General features: G+C 44.9%; 2 protein-coding genes across 2 annotated transcripts; both read right to left on the reverse strand.

Annotated features, from left to right (window-relative positions):
- Nucleotides 1–5,089: 5,089 nt before the first annotated feature.
- Nucleotides 5,090–6,067, reverse strand: LOC109196918 (trace amine-associated receptor 13c-like). The gene has a single exon (XM_019351475.1). It carries the CDS (start codon nucleotides 6,065–6,067, stop codon nucleotides 5,090–5,092), a length of 978 nt encoding a protein of 325 aa, XP_019207020.1.
- Nucleotides 6,068–7,888: 1,821 nt separating this feature from the next.
- LOC100706960 (trace amine-associated receptor 13c-like) lies at nucleotides 7,889–9,477 on the reverse strand. The gene has a single exon (XM_003455992.5). It carries the CDS (start codon nucleotides 9,337–9,339, stop codon nucleotides 8,362–8,364), a length of 978 nt encoding a protein of 325 aa, XP_003456040.2. The 5' UTR covers nucleotides 9,340–9,477; the 3' UTR covers nucleotides 7,889–8,361.
- Nucleotides 9,478–17,162: the final 7,685 nt, after the last annotated feature.

The raw sequence follows: 17,162 nt of genomic DNA on the forward strand, positions 1-17,162 counted from the left end.
CTGCTTTGCTCAAAGCTAGAGACATATCTGCTCTAATGGACATGATATTATCAGGGACCTGGGTCTGAGGGACCCAGGTCCCTGATCAGTTGGTGACTTATATTATATTTTGTGTTTTTGCTGCACTGTGCTGCTGTCCCTGTTTTCCAGGCTTATATGTATAGGCAGGTGTGTGTGTGTGTGTGTATGTGTGGGTGCGGCCCTGCCAGGTGACTGACCACACCTGAAAATTATGCCACGCACCTGCAGCTGATCAGCCTCGTCGGGGGAGCTATTTAAGAGTGTGATTGAGATCCCACCAACGCTGGATCATTGTGTGAGACTCCACGTCAGTTTTCCTAGTAAGCCAAGTTTTGTGAGTTTATGCCTGCTGTAGTTGAGTTTCTTGACAGCTGCCTTTGTTATTTCCTCCCAGAGGAGTGTGGAAAATGAGAAGGCAGCAAGCGCAGGGTGTGCGGACACACGGGAGCGGAGAACATGGAGCACGGACTTTGGGAGCAGAAAACACGACCCAGGAATCAGGGGAACGCACGGGGTTTTATTGGTGTTTATATTTACTTCACCGTAAATAAACGCACTGCTTTATCACAAGAGTGCAGCATTTGGGTCCTGCTTTCCCACTGTTTGCCATGAAAACCGTGAAAGAACGATCCAGCCAAACATGGACCCAGTGGACTCTGAGGAGAGACTCAGGAAATGGACAAAATTAACAAACTGTGTGATTTGTGGTTGGAGAAGCCTGGAGAAGGGCTGCGTCGTGCTGTGGAGAGGTGGCTGCAGGAAACGCTTTTTAAATTTTCCCTGACTAATAGACTGCCTCCACCCGATCGTCATGGATTTTCTGTTCATCACCCTCCATCTCCCTTCTCCTACCCAGGCTACTCACCAACCCAGGCGTGTGGTAGAGTCACAGCCTGGCATTCTGCCTGACATCTCTGGACCCCTGGAGATTGTTAAGCCTGCTATGCTTCCACCGTCTTTTCCACTGTCTGCAGCTGCCGTACCACTCTCTGTTTTACCATATGCAGCTGCTGCACCACCATCATCTGTTCCACTGCCACTCCACCACTCTAGTTGCCACTCCACCACCATCACAAACGCTTGTGGCAGCGATGTTGCTGCCAGGACCCGCTCAGTCCGAGTCAGACGCCAGTGCACTGGAGGGACCCGCTCAGTCCGAGTCGGGCGTCAGCGCGCCGGAGGGACCCGCTCAGTCTAAGCTGGAGGTCAGCGTGCCAGAGGGCCTGCACGTCCATGTCCAGCACATCCACGCTGCCACTGGACCCATGGCAGGCCACCCGAGCTATTTTCTTGCCGTCACCATCCACCAGGCCGACCGCCAGCACTGTGTTGTGCCACCGTCAGAACTGTGGTGTTTTTTGGGGGGTTTTTCTCTCTCTGTTTTTGGGACCGTTTTGGCCCCGCTGCTGGAGGTGTAGTTGGACTTTGGAACTGTTTGGGATAGGGCTCTTTTTGTTTGAAGATTTGTTTCGAGCCCGCCATACTGGACCTCCCACTGCCCGCCCGGGGTTGGTTGAACTTGGTTTTTGATTTATTGTTGTTTTTGGGCCGTTGGGAGCAGTAGTAGTAGTAGTAATAATAATAATAATTATAATAATAATGATAACAATAATAATAATACATTTATAGGCGTTTTAAGACCCTCATGATCACCTTACAATAACACAAGAGCAATAGCAGCAATATAATGAACATGGCAAAATAAAATTTAGACATAAGGTAAAACAAAACAAAACACAAGCATAAAAGTATAAAAGCTGAGCAAGGTAAAAATGGACTAAGACAGATCAGGTGTATGCAATTCTGAATAGATGGGTTTTGAGACGTGATTTAAAAGTGGTGAAAGAGTTTGTGGTCCGGCTAAAAGGGGGCAAAAACTTTTTAATGGCACAGAATGTGCTGCAGATCAGGAAGGTTGGACTTGATGATCCTCTCAGCTAAGTGGACCACCCTGCTAAGTTATTATATATGTTATTACACTAAGAATCTCTAGCACGTGTAGAAGTCTCCGAGTCCCACCCAACACAAGCGGAAGTTTCAAGTCTTTCAATCCACTGATAAGTAGAGCATGGCTATTCACCTAAAAAGTGAGTTGGGCCAGATTTTCAAACCGAGGAATTTATCTGGGCCAGATGTTTTTTTTGCAGCCAGTAAGCAGCAGATCATGATCAATTTCAAACCCACACAACTGTATTGAAAAACAAGTCATTTTTATTCTCTTTTCCCCTGTAAATCTGGTGACCTCACACAAATGTACACCAAAAGGTCCATTTAAAAAAAAAAGAAAAAAGAGGAGCTATAACCAAACTTTTTTTTTTTGCACATTTCAAATAATAACAAAAAAACATTTTTGATAATTCCCTTTCAAATTAAAATAAATATTTTGCTGACCACTCACTTTTCCTGCCATGGATGGAGCCCCATCCGTCACAAGTATACAGACACGCTTCATTTCCAGACCATTTTCCTCAAAAAAAAGCTGAAATCTTCTCAAACATTATTTCGCCAGCTGTGTGTCGCTGTAACGGTAGTAAGCCGACCAATTTGGTGTACAGGTCCTGCAGAGATGGGAGTCTGCAGCCAATCACCTTCTCAGCAGAGCGCACAACACGCTGCAGTCTCTGCTTGTCCTTGATAGTGGCTCCAGCGTACCACACGGTGATGGAGGAGGTGAGGATGGACTCGATGATTGCGGTGTAGAATTGCATCATCGTCCGTGTTGGCAGGTTGAATTTCTTCAGCTGCCTCAGGAAGTACATCCTCTGCTGGGCTTTCTTTATGACGGAGGTGATGGTGGGCTATAGACATTACATCAGTTTTCTTCAAGTCATCTAACAGCATTTCAAACTCGTCTGAAGCAAGAACTTCAACTCTACGAATATTTGAACTGTCTGACGGGTATGTTTTTAATAGCAGATGTCACACATACTTTAATTTTTTCGTGACATATCACCGCATCCACCTTGGCCAGCATGCAGTATTTCACTGTTTCAGAATCTGTGAAAGGCCTTTTCTTCTTCGCCAAGATCCAGCAAACAAGAAGGGAAGCTGCTGCAGCTCTCTCTTGGGCTGTAAATGACCCTCACCATGGTAGTACAACTCCGGTTGTAAGATTATTAAACTTGCAATTAAACTGTACTTTTGCAGCCCTCTCCTGAGATTGCTCTGGAAAGTTTGTGCAGGAAGTCTGCTGTTTGTCATTGTGGTGCCTTCGTAAGTACCGCAACACACTCACTGCAAATTAAACACATAGGTTTGGCATTTGGATTTGGCAGTAAAATTAATAAGTATTTGTCAGTCCAGGCAGGGTTAAACCGACGGTTTTCACTGTCAATTTTATGCTTTTGGACTGAGAAAGACATGCTGTTGTTGCATCATACATTACGATGATAGTTTAATATGTTTACATCACGGTGCATTGTGGGTTAAATATTGCTAGGCTACTAGGCGTGTTGTATTCACAGTCTACACTACGCTGTAGGAATTTTTAAGTTTTCTAATTTTTTTTAATTTATTAATTTTTTGCGTTTTCTCTGTGTTTCTGCCAGGACCACAGGCAGCATTCTGGGCCGCATGTGGCCCGCGGGCCGCCATTTGAATAGGTTTGCAGCAGAGTCTTGATGGGTTTTCTTCACCAGTGTGTTAACACAGTAGGACCATTTCATGTCCAGAAAGATGTAAGGAGCAGATTTTTAGTGCAAAGTTTTCCATGTTCCAGCAGGAAGTAATGTAGCGACTTATTCTGTTTTACAGCAGGAATTTTGAACTTAGATTTTACTTTAATTCATTTCAGCTGCAGTACACACAAAGGAAAATGAGTCCAGCAAGTTATATGGGAGCATTCATCTCATATTATTCTGTTCCTACTGGCTATAGGAACAGAATAATGTGAACACTGTGAAATGCATTCATATGCAACACCACATACTGTGGGTCAGTGAAACACAAATTGGGGGGGGGGGTTGTTTATTATATAGGAATTGTATCTGTGTTATCTGTCATGTAGAGAAATCATTTTTTCTTTGCTCTTGGAGAAATAAGCAGCACTTCAGCATTTTTATGCCTACAGATAAAAAATGAGTCAGTCACAGGTCTGGGCTGATATTTTCAGAATTGTTATTGGCCTGGATTTATCCATTAAATCCAACATCTGAATTTTTTTCTCTCCCCTGATTCATACACCAAACATTGTTGTATTAAATTCTTATCTTCTCTGTCACGGGGGGATAGAGTGCCTTGTATTAGTTAGGCACACAGATGGTAATTCTCTATTACTCTAGTTTAGATTTGTCTGTATTTTTGAGCCACTGTCGAGCTGCTGAGTTTCACAGACCTGCTTCACACAGACACCAGGAAGTGGTTTTCTTTTGTTGCAAGTCTGCAGGTAGCAATCTGGATGTGTGATGTTCTACGAACGAACTATAGTGTGGCTTTTTCCCTCCATTTCTTGAGGGGACGGTGTATTACATAGAGTGTGTTTTCACGGTTATTTAAATGAAACGTGGCAGAGACAAAGACCATTGCAGATCAGTTATTGTTTAAAAACACAGCTGGAAGGACAAGTACATAAAAGCTCCAGTGAAATGCTGAATAACAGTGACAATAATTAATCAGCATTAGCCACTGCAGAGGGTAAAAACACACAGAGTTTATCTGAAAAGGCCCGTTGATCAGCCTGTTTAATCATGCATACATTTATTATTATACTGCATCACAGTAAACTTGCATTTAGTATTTTTCCATATACAGCATGTGGCTTCATGTATGTGATAGTTTTGTACAACTTGTGGTTATATTTTGCAGTAAAATATGCACTTTTTAAAAATGTGAGTATTCTGATAGTGACAAAATGTGGAAAAAGGCATCGCTCCATCTTCATCAAGATGGACTTCTATAGATTATAGTCATTTGAATGTTTTGTAGCTTAGTATTTGCATGTGTATTATTTCCCCAACAGACACTAATGTGGTGAACATGGTGTTTGATCGTGAGGGCACTGTGAAGGGTCTCTGTGGAGCATCAGAACATTTTTTAGAAAAGACTAATGACTGGTTTGTTTCAGTGCTGCCTACAGGATGTTGACCTCTCTGGAGTGAGGCTGCAGTATTCTGAGGGTGACGATGAGTCTGATAGCTCTTCTAAACCAGGGGTAGAACAGAGCATAAATCACAGGGTTCACACAAGAGTTTGTCAGCATTATCCAAGAGAATAGAGCATAATAAGGCAAGCTCGTAGAGGTGTCCACACCTGCAAGGGAAGGATAATAATAAGGGCAGAAGCACATTAGAAACACAGCTATCACAATCCCGAGTGTCCTGGCTGCCTTCATCTCTGATTTTTTAGCAGCTGGAGCTGCTCTCACAGCCACCTGCGACCGAATGATTCGCACCTGAGAGACAGCAACCACAAACACCCTCATGTACAGAACAAACATTAAGGCACAGGGGCCGACAAATGACAAAAAGAGATCTATTGTTCCTGAAGTGTAGCTGATGAACACCACACACTCCCCATGACAGGAGCTGAACCTCTTCGGCCACCTTAAGTGCTCCATGAGAATGCAGCCATTGTAGAGAAGAGAGCAGACCCAGCAGACACAGACTGAAAGCTTCACTCTGTTCACTGTGATCTTTGAGGAATAGAGCAGAGGGTCACAGATGGCTATATAGCGATCTACAGATATGAGCACCATGCTGCCCAGAGAGACAGAGATAAGGCAGTAAGACAAATAAGGACTGAGAGCACACATCAGCCTCCCCAGCAGCCAGCACGTCTCGATGTAGTACAGGCCCTCGATGGGCATCACCAGCAACCCCACCAGCAAGTCGGACGCGGCCAGGGACAGGAGCAGGGTGTTGGTCGAGGTGTGAAGCTGTCTAAAGTGGGAGATGGAGACGACGACAAGCAGGTTGAGCACCACAGTGAGCAGGGAGATGAAGGCCAGCAGGGTGTAGAGAAGAGCGGCCTGGGAGGTGGGTCGCAGCAGCCGCCTGCAGGAGGAGTTGAGGTTGGGGAAGCAGAGGGGGGGACCTCCAGAGACGTCCATCAGGGAGGAGCGGTGCATGCATGTGCATGCAGTCAAAGGGAAGAGGTTCAACTATTTGCCAGGTTGCCCCTTTATCCTCTTCTAACACCACCCTGTAATTTTTACAGGGACCCAACAAGAGTGATGTAACTCCCCTGACTGAACATCATCATCTTCAACCTCATCTTCACCCCCCTCTGTTTTCTCTCTTGTTGTTACAGTTACAGTACACTTTCAAATAAACTGTACTTTACAAAGGCTTTAAAAGTTAAATTGTTTATGAGCTGTAGGTTAACAGGCCATTATAAGTACCCCAGGCAAAAATGCTCTAAAAGTTTAACAGGGACCTTCATCACTGTCTTAGAAGTTTAGTTTTAAACACTAAGAGGTCATTAAAGCCCTTTAATGTTTCACATAACCATCTGAAAAGACAGTTATGAACAGGATATAGGAAGCACTTCAAAGTACACTTGTACGCCAGGACTCAAAAGCGAATATTAGCATTATTGCTTCTGAAGCCACTATTACTACGTCTTTTTGAGCAGATTGAACTAATCTGTGTTAATTGGTGACTTCGACAGCATTTTATTACATTTTGGGGAGTCTAATCTAACCAAACCAGTGGCTAGCTTCTCATTTACTGTAAAGACGGCAGAGTGGGCTCAGGCTTTTCATCCAGCTATATGTCAGATGGCGTTTTTAGTAATATGAAGTTACTACTCACTGAAGAACAGTGTGAGACTGCACGCTTAGATCCTATATTATTCCAACAATCATGCACTGAGTGAAAACAATTTCCATCTGAGACTTCCTACACAATCAAGAGTGCAGCAGCCAAACCTGGCACACAGTTACATCTTAGGCCTCTGATGGTTCTTATCTATATCACATATTGCCAAGCAACCACCTACTGACCAAAATGAACCATTTGTCACTCTCATGCATTTATAACACCTAATAAAACACCTTTCTGCGTTTGTGTCTATATACCTAGTATATGTAGTATGATGTCATCACTTTACCTACCTAACAACAGACTAAAGCAACATTTATATAATACAGCAGGACAAGTAATACCAGGGACCCACAATAATAGGATTGTAATACAGTCAACCCCATATTTGTTTTCTATTTATGCATTAAAGAAAAAACAAAATCTGTGATTTTCCCTCTTTTGAATTCTTAGTTGTTGTGTATATTTGTCAGACTTAGAGGTTTCAGCTCATAATATACATTTTAATATTTTTTATATTAAACAAAGATAATCCTGAATTAATAGATGTTCAGCAAATTCAGCAAGTTTGACAGTTACCAAACTTGCTAGGGTGATTAATTATAATCACATTTATTCTGTGGGGGCTTTTTCACAAGTGCCAGATGTGTGTGTTTCTACCTATTTATAGATGGATACACACAAATGATTATAATTGATCACTTTTTTCATTTGTTCAAGAAGCTATATCAAAAAACCCAGAAACCTTCTTAGTAGAATAGATTTCACATATTAACATTGATCCACATAGTATTATTATTATTGTTAATAATAATAATAATAATGATAATAATAATGATAATAATATTGTCTAAATAAGAAGTGCAAAGAAACTCCAATAAAAAGCCAAATCATCACATTGATAAGAAAATCTGTTCCATGTGTTTACTATGCAGCTGTCCACCTTTAACCTCTAAATACTCGCTTATGTTGATAGTTAGCACTCAGACATGTGCTGGAAGTATCGTGGTATGAGTTAGTTTGTTGCTGTGTGCAGGTTGTATGGATTGTTGAGAAAGTACAGTGTGATACGAGTTTAGGTATTTCTATTTTTATTTTAAGGATAAATGTGGTTTGTTAGACATCATATTTAACATACTGAAAGATTTTCAGATTGAAAGAGTAAGACGGCTGCAGGTATTTCTCATACAATGACAATGTTTTTGATTCAGCAAAGTAAAGTCTGAAAGAGCCCTTTACAGTCAGACTGTGTGACAATAAATGACAACAAATAAGCAGACTTTAATACCTTCACAGAGATTATGAAGAAAAAAAGCCATTAACAGGAAGCAAACTGACTAACCTCTTTTATTGCAACTTAGCACATATTTATGAGGAGTTATATTAAAGGTCAGTGCATGCGTTTAATTCCTGCAATTTTCAGGTGCACAGGAGATCTGCATACAGGGGCACTACCTGCGCGGGTCTGCGCTGCTGCTCATTATGTACTGAACAAAAGGTGATGCTGGGCAGATGTACACCCACATTTAAAGGTGAAAATTTATCATGAAAGTTGAAAAATGATTAAGTTGTATTGCGCTGCCTACAGGATCTTGACCTCTCTGGAGTGAGGCTGCAGTATTCTGAGGGTGACGATGAATCTGATAGCTCTTCTAAACCAGGGGTAAAACAGAACATAAATCACAGGGTTCACACAAGCATTTATTAGCATGATCCAAAACAGCACAGCGTAATAAGGCAAGCTTGTAGAGGTGTCATCACCTGTAAAGGAAGGATAATAATAAGGGCAGAAGCACATTAGAAACACAGCTATCAAAATCCCGAGTGTCCTGGCTGCCTTCAACTCTGATGTTTTAGCAGCTGGAGCTGCTCTCACAGCCACCTGTGACTGAATGGCACGCACCTGAGAAACAGCAACCACAAACACCCTCATGTACAGAACAAACATTACAGCAAAGGGGGCAACAAATGACAAAAAGAGATCTACTGTGCCTGAAGTGTAGCTGATGAACACAACACACTCCCCGTGACAGGAGCTGAACCTGTCCGGCGACCCTAAGTGTTCCATGAGAATGCAGCCATTGTAGAGAAGAGAGCAGACCCAGCAGAAACAGACTGAAAGCTTCACTCTGTTCACTGTGATCTTTGAGGAATAGAGCAGAGGGTCACAGATGGCTATATAGCGATCTACAGATATGAGCACCATGCTGTCCAGAGAAAAAGAGAGGAAGCAGTAAGACAAATAAGGACTGAGAGCACACATCAGCCTCCCCAGCAGCCAGCACGTCTCGATGTAGCGCAGGCCCTCAATGGGCATCACCAGCAACCCCAAAAGCAGGTCGGACACGGCCAGGGACAGGAGCAGGGCATTGGTCGGGGTGTGGAGCTGCTTGAAGTGGGAGATGGAGATGACCACGAGCAGGTTGAGCACCACAGTGAGCAGTGAGACTGAAGCCAGCAGGGTGTAGAGAAGAGCGGCCTGGGAGGTGGGTCGCAGCAGCCGCCTGCAGGAGGAGTTGAGGTTGGGGAAGCAGAGGGGAGGACCTCCAGAGCCGTCCATCGTGGAGAAAGGGAAGACCTGCAACTATGCTTGAGAGTCTTCATTTATCTTCTTCAAACACACGCCCACCTTTTTCTTAAACATCCTATGAATGATGAAACTTCTTGTCTTAAACTTCATCACCTCTCCTTCTTCCTCTGTATAAATTCAGCAGGGATTTATTTTAGCTGAGCCTTGAAAAAGTTTCACAACTGTAGTATGTTGTACTCCCGAAGCCTTTCACAACTTGGACTTTGACTTGGACTTTGACTTGGGCTTATACTGATATACTAATGAAAAACACTAGAATGCTCCAAAACTGTAATTTGAGCTGTGATGTTGATTTTACACTAGCTTTGCATGATTATTGCAGAGTAGCTCTGCATAGTTGACGGTTAAAAAAATACCTTGTTTGTATCATGCTGGGCCATGCAGATGGGTCTGCTGGGCTTAAAGCTAGAGAATGAAACATCTGCTCTAATGGACATGATATAAATCTTTGATGATCTGAAACATGTAAGTGTGACAAATATGCAAAAACTTCTTCACAGCACTGAATGTGCTGCAGATCAGGAAGGTTGGACTTGATGGTCCTCTTGACTGAGTGGAACACCCTCCTAAGAGCCAAGAGGTCAGATCATGTGCAGCTTAGTACTCCCACTAAGAATCCTCTATAGAGCAAGTGTAGAAGTTCCTGAGTTCCCTCCAACACAAGCAGAAGTTTAAAGTCTTTCAATCCACTGATGCAGTAGAGTCTTGATGGGCTTTCTTCACCAGGGTGTTAACAGAATAGGACCATTTCATGTCCTGAGAGATGTAAGCAGCAGCTTTTTCTGTGGATTTTGGTGCAAAGTTTGCCACATACCAGCAGGCAAACGTGTATTAATGTAGTGACTTATTCTGTTTTATAGAAGGAATTTTGAACTTAGATTTTACTTTAGTTCATTTCAGCTGCAGTACACACAAAGGAAAAGGAGCCCACCGTGAAATGCATTCATATTAGTGCTGTCAATAGATTTTAAAAAATTAACTGTCACGGTTTGCCAGGGCAACCCATGGGGAATGTGGGGATGGAGGACTCAAACGCTGGATTCTAGAGATGAATGCAGTGCGTTTTATTCACAGTGAGTGACAACAATCCAACAATAATCCCCTGTGCGCTCCCGACTCCCGTGCAGTGTCCATTCCCCCGTGCTCCACGTCTCCACTCCCTTGTACTTGCTCCACTCTCCTCCTGGGGAAAACAACAGAGGCAGCCGTTAGTACAATCCCACGGTCGCGGTAAAGTCACACTAACTATAGCTGGGAAACTGACGGGTAGTCACGCGTATGATCCAGCTTCGAGGAGCTCTCAGCTACACTCCTATGTAGCTCCCCCGACGAGCCTGATCAGCTGCAGGTGTGTGTAATTCTCCTTCGCAGGTGTGGCCAGGCTCCAGGCAGACACATCCACACACACCCACCAAGATACACCACCATGGAAACAGGAGGCAGCAGCACCATAAAACACACATGTACACAACTTCTTACGGGTCCTGGGTCACCCAGACGCAAAACAAAATCTACCAGCAAAAAGGAAGCCCCACTTCAAACATTCCCAAAGTCCGACCGTGCCTCCAGCAGCAGTGTCACATTAGTCCCTAAAACAAAATTCAGGCGGCCTGCCACGGGTCCAATAGCCGCAGTAACATGGATCCAGCGGCCGGCCACGGGTCCAATGGCGGCGGCGTTGCAGCTCCGGTGGCCTGCTACCGGTCCAGTGGTGGCGGCGTTGCAGCTCCAGGGGCCTGCCATGAGTCCACTGGCGGCGAAGCAGAGTCCAGTGGCGGGGGTGTTGTGGTTCCAGTGAGTGCCGCCGCCGCAGCCTGACAGGCGATCCGTAATGTGCAGACCATGCTGTACGTGGATGTGGGCGTGTAGGCCATCCAGATCCCTCCGGCTCGCTGACCTCCTGCACGGGCAGCACGGGCCCCTCCGGCTCGCTGACCTGCTCGGGCAGCACGAGCCCCTCCAGCACGCTGACCTCCTGCTTCGACTGAGTGGGTCCTGGCGGTGGCCGCGGCGCTGCTACGAGCGTTTGTGATGGTGGTGGAATTGCGACCTCCAACACCTCGGCAGATGGTGAAGCCAAGAGTGGTGTGGCAGGTGCAGACAGATGAGATGATGGCGGTGTAGCAGCTGCGGGCAGGTGAGACGATGGCAGTGTAACAGCTGCAAACGGTGAAGCTGGTGACGGCTGAAGCGGCCCCTCGGACCCTCCAGCGAAGACAGATGCGTGACCAGCAGGTATGGAGACCTCTGGCCAAGGGAATACTGACTGTGACTGTACAGGGCACACAGCCAGCTCATGATGCTGCGGCTGGGGCTGTGCAGAGCAGACATTCTGTTCCAGCACCGGTCGCGCCCCGCAGTCCTCTGCTGGCAGAGTGAGCTTCTCTGAGCATTCAGCAGAGGATGGAAGCGGCAGTGTTGCCGGCTGAGTTCTCTTCTCCTCAGCCAGTACTTGCCCTTCCTGCCTTCTCTTTTCCATCTTAGCCCTCTCCACCTCTGCAAGCCTCTTCTTCTTTGCCTCTACTCTTATCCTTTCCTCCTCATCTGTTTTCTTCCTTTCTTCCTCCTTCATTTTAATAGTCACAGGGAGGGAATTTGCAAAATTAGCAGAGCCAATTTTACTCACCACAGCATCCAGGGCTGCTGGAGTGGGTAGCAGAGTGGAGGCTGCCATAGGTGGCTACTTTAGTGTTTGCAGTCTCACAGTCTTCTGTTAACAAACAAAAATACAGAGTGGGTGGAGGAAAATTATTAATTATTAAAAATTATTACTCACCACAGTCGGCAGTTGGAAAGTCCGGGAATCCGGCTGCGGTGAGGAGCCCCGGCGGCGCGAGCGTCACTTCCTTGACAATGCCGGGGCCGGCGTGTCAGGCTGAGGATCCGCCAGCTGGCCGGGCTGGAGAGCAGCCTGAGTTGGAGAGTGGAGGTGGAGGGTGTTAATTAAGAAGTCAGCGATAATCAGCTGCATCACTGCAGCCGCCGCACCAATCTGTGTATCGATCTCTTGCTCCCTTCTCCCATCACTCGTGAACAAGACCCCGAGATAGTTAAACTCCTCCACTTGCGGCAGGAACTCGTCCCTGACCCGGAGTGGGCACTCCACCCTTTTGTGGCTGAGGTCCATTGCCTCCGATTTGGAGGTGCTGATTCTCATTCGCACCGCTTCACACTCAGCTGCGAACTGTTCCAAGGCGAGCTGGAGGCCATTACCCGATGAAGCCAACAGAATCACATCATACGCAAAAAACAGAGATGAGATCCTGAAACCACCCAAGTGGAAGGCTTCCGCCACTTGGCTATGCCTAGAATTCTGTCCATAAAAAATATGAACAGAATCAGTGACAAAGGGCAGCCCTGGTGGAGCCCATCACCCACCAGGAATGAGTCCGACTTATTGCCGGCTATCCGGACGAAGCTCTTGCAACGGTTGTATAAGGACTGAATGGCCCGTACCAATGGGTCAGACACCCCATACTCCTGGAGCACCCCCCACAGGATCCCCCGAGGGACATGGTCGAATGCCTTCTCCAAGTCAGAGAAACACATGTAGACTGGTTGGGCAAACTCCCTTGCACCCTCAAGTATCCTTGAGAGGATGAAGAGCCTATCCAGTGTTCCACGACCAGGAAAAAAAACAGGAATAATTCTTCCTGTATCCAAGGTTCGACTAACGGACGGACTCTCCTCTCCAGCACCCTGGCATAGACTTTCCCAGGGAGGCTGAGGAGTGTGATTTGCCTGTAATTGGAACACAACCTCCCGTCCCCTTTCTTAAAGATGGGAACCACCACCCCGGTCTGCCAATCCAGGGGTACTACCCCTGATCTCCAAGCAACATTGTACAGGCGTGTCAACCAAGACAGCCCCACAACATCCAGAACCTTCAGGAACTCGGGGTGGACCTCATCCACTCCATGGGCTCTGCCACCAAGGAGTTGTTTAACTGCCTCAGTGACACCTCTGGTGTCCACCATTGGGTTCGGGGATTACCACCACGACAGTGGTAATCCCTGCACCAACTACCTTGCAACCGCAGCTCAGCACAGCATCTTCGGCAATGGGGATGCTGAACATGGTCCATTCGGGCTCAATGTCCCCAGTCTCCAATGCTGTTGAAGCTCTGTTCTTCCCAATCACACCCCTCCAGGTGTCGCTTTCATTGCCCATGTGAGCACTGAAGTCTCCCAGTAGGACAACGGAGTCCCCAGGAGGAGCACCCTCCAATACCCCACCCAGGGACTCCAAGAAGGCAGGGTACTCTGAACCGCCACTTGGCGCATAAACGCAGATGACGGTCAAGACCCGTTGCCTGACCCGGAGGTGAAGGGAACAAACCCTCTCGTCCACTGGGAGAAACCCCAACATACCGGCAGCAAGCCGAGGGGATACCAAGATACCCACCCGAGCCCGCTGCCTCTCACCAGGGGCAACTCCAGACTGAGACAGAGTCCAGCCCCTCTCCAGGAGGAATACCGGGACTGCAACAAGACTCAATTCAATTCAATTCAATTTTATTTATATAGCGCCAAATCACAACAAAAGTCACCTCAAGGCGCTTTATATTGTACAGTAGATAGCACAATAATAAATACAGAGAAAAACCCAACAATCATATGACCCCCTATGAGCAAGCACTTTGGCGACAGTGGGAAGGAAAAACTCCCTTTTAACAGGAAGAAACCAGGCTCAGGGAGGGGCGGCCATCTGCTGCGACCGGTTGGGGTGAAAGAAGGAAAACAGGATGAAAGACATGCTGTGGAAGAGAGACAGAGATTAATAACAGATATGATTCGATGCAGAGAGGTCTATTAGCACATAGTGAGTGAGAAAGGTGACTGGAAGGGAAAAACTCAATGCATCATGGGAATCCCCGGCAGCCTACGTCTATTGCAGCATAACTAAGGGAGGATTCAGGGTCACCTGGTCCAGCCCTAACTATATGCTTTAGCAAAAAGGAAAGTTTTAAGCCTAATCTTGAAAGTAGAGATAGTGTCTGTCTCCCGAATCCAAACTGGAAGTTGGTTCCACAGAAGAGGGGCCTGAAAACTGAAGGCTCTGCCTCCCATTCTACTTTTAAATACTCTAGGAACAACAAGTAGGCCTGCAGTGCAAGAGCGAAGTGCTCTAATAGGGTGATATGGTACTACAAGGTCATTAAGATAAGATGGGGCCTGATTATTTAAGACCTTGTATGTGAGGAGCAGGATTTTGAATTCAATTCTGGATTTAACAGGAAGCCAATGAAGGGAAGCCAAAACAGGAGAAATATGCTCTCTCTTTCTAGTCCCTGTCAGTACCCTTGCTGCAGCATTTTGGATTAGCTGAAGGCTTTTCAGTGAGTTTTTAGGACATCCTGATAATAAAGAATTACAGTAGTCCAGCCTGGAAGTAATAAATGCATGAACTAGTTTTTCAGCATCACTCTGAGACAGGATATTTCTAATTTTAGAGATGTTGCGCAAATGGAAGAAAGCAGTCTTACATATTTGTTTAATATGTGCGTTGAAGGACATGTCCTGGTCAAAAATGACTCCAAGGTTCCTCACAGCATTACTGGAGGCCGAGGTAATGCCATCCAGAGTAAGAATCTGCTTAGATACCATATTTCTAAGATTTTCAGGGCCGAGTACAATAACCTCAGTTTTATCTGAATTAAGAAGCAGAAAGTTAGCGGCCATCCAGGTCTTTATGTCTTTAAGACATTCCTGCAGTTTAACTAATTGGTCTGTGATACCTGGCTTCATGGATAGATAGAGCTGCGTGTCATCTGCATAGCAGTGAAAATTTATGCTATGTCTTCTAATGATGCTGCCTAAGGGAAGCATGTATAATGTAAATAGAATTGGTCCTAGCACTGAACCCTGTGGAACTCCATAATTGACCTTAGTGTGTGAAGAGGACTCTCCATTTACATGTACAAATTGGAGTCTATTAGATAGATATGATACAAACCACTGCAGTGCAGTACCTGTAATACCTACAGCATGTTCTAATCGCTCTAATAGGATATTATGGTCAACAGTATCAAACGCAGCACTGAGGTCTAGCAGGACAAGCACAGAGATGAGTCCACTGTCAGAGGCCATAAGAAGATCATTTGTAACCTTCACTAAAGCTGTTTCTGTGCTGTGCTGAGCTCTGAAACCTGACTGAAACTCTTCAAATAAGCCATTCCTCTGCAGATGATCAGTTAGCTGTTTGACAACTACTCTTTCAAGGATTTTTGATATGAAAGGAAGGTTGGAGATTGGCCTATAATTAGCTAAGACAGCTGGGTCTAGAGATGGCTTTTTAAGTAAAGGTTTAACTACAGCCACCTTGAAGGCCTGTGGTACATAGCCGATTATTAGAGATAGGTTGATCATATTTAAGATTGAAGCATTAATTAATGGCAGGACTTCTTTGAGCAGTTTTGTAGGAATGGGGTCTAAAAGACACGTTGATGGTTTGGAGGAATTAATTATTGAAGTTAACTCAGAAAGATCAATTGGAGAAAAAGAGTCTAACTTAACATCGATGGTACTAAAAGTAGCTGTAGATAATATTACATCTGTGGGATGATTATTGGTAATTTTTTCTCTAATGATAAAAATTTTATTTGTGAAGAAGTTCATGAAGTCATTACTAGTTAACGTTAAAGGGATTGTTGGCTCAGTAGAGCTCTGACTTTTTGTCAGCCTGGCTACAGTGCTGAAGAGAAACCTGGGGTTGTTCTTATTTTCTTCAATCAGTGACGAATAGTAAGATGTTCTGGCTTTGCGGAGGGCTTTCTTATAAAGCAGCAAACTATTTCTCCAGGCTAAATGATGATCCTCTAAATTTGTGACACGCCATTTCCTCTCCAGCTTACGAGTTATCTGCTTTAGGCAACGTGTTTGAGAATTATACCACGGAGTCAGGGACTTTGGATTTGAGGCCTTAGTTTTCACAGGAGCTACAGTATCCAGAGTCGTACGTAGTGAGGAGGTAAAATTATTAACAAGATAATCGACCTCTGTTGGAGTAGCGTTCAGATAGCTGCTCTGCTCTATGTTGGTACAGGGCATTGAAGATGATAACAGTGGGTGGATTATATTCTTAAACTTAGTTACAGCACTTTTGGAAAGACATCTACTTTGATAAAGTCTACTCTCCACTGCTGTGTAATCAATTATTGTAAATGTAAATGTTATCAGGAAATGATCAGACAGCAGAGGGTTTTCAGGAAACACTGTTAAATGTTCAGTTTCTATGCCATACGTTAAAACAAGATCTAGAGTGTGATTAAAGTGGTGGGTGGGTTCTTTTACATTTTGAGAGAAGCCAATTGAGTCTAATAACAGATTAAATGCGATGTTGAGGCTGTCATTTTTAGCATCTACATGGATGTTAAAATCACCCACAATAATTATTTTATCTGAGCTGAGCACTAAATCAGATAAAAAGTCTGAGAAATCAGAGAGAAACTTTGTGTAAGGCCCAGGTGGACGATAGATGATAACAAGTAAGACTGGTTTCTGAGTTTTACAGCTGGGGTGGACGAGGCTAAGCATCAGGCTTTCAAATGAATTAAAAGTCTGTCTTGGTCTTTCGTTAATTAATAGGCTGGTGTGAAAAATTGCTGCCACACCGCCCCCTCGGCCTGTGCTTCGAGATTTCTGGTAGTTAGAATGACTCGGGGGTGTTGATTCATTTAAACTAACATACTCATCCTGCTGCAACCAGGTTTCTGTAAGGCAGAGTAAATCGATTTGTTGATCAATTATTAAGTCATGTACTAACAGAGACTTGGAGGAGAGAGACCTAATATT

This window comes from Oreochromis niloticus, linkage group LG23, assembly GCF_001858045.2.
Source record: "Oreochromis niloticus isolate F11D_XX linkage group LG23, O_niloticus_UMD_NMBU, whole genome shotgun sequence".
Lineage (NCBI taxonomy): Eukaryota > Metazoa > Chordata > Actinopteri > Cichliformes > Cichlidae > Oreochromis > Oreochromis niloticus.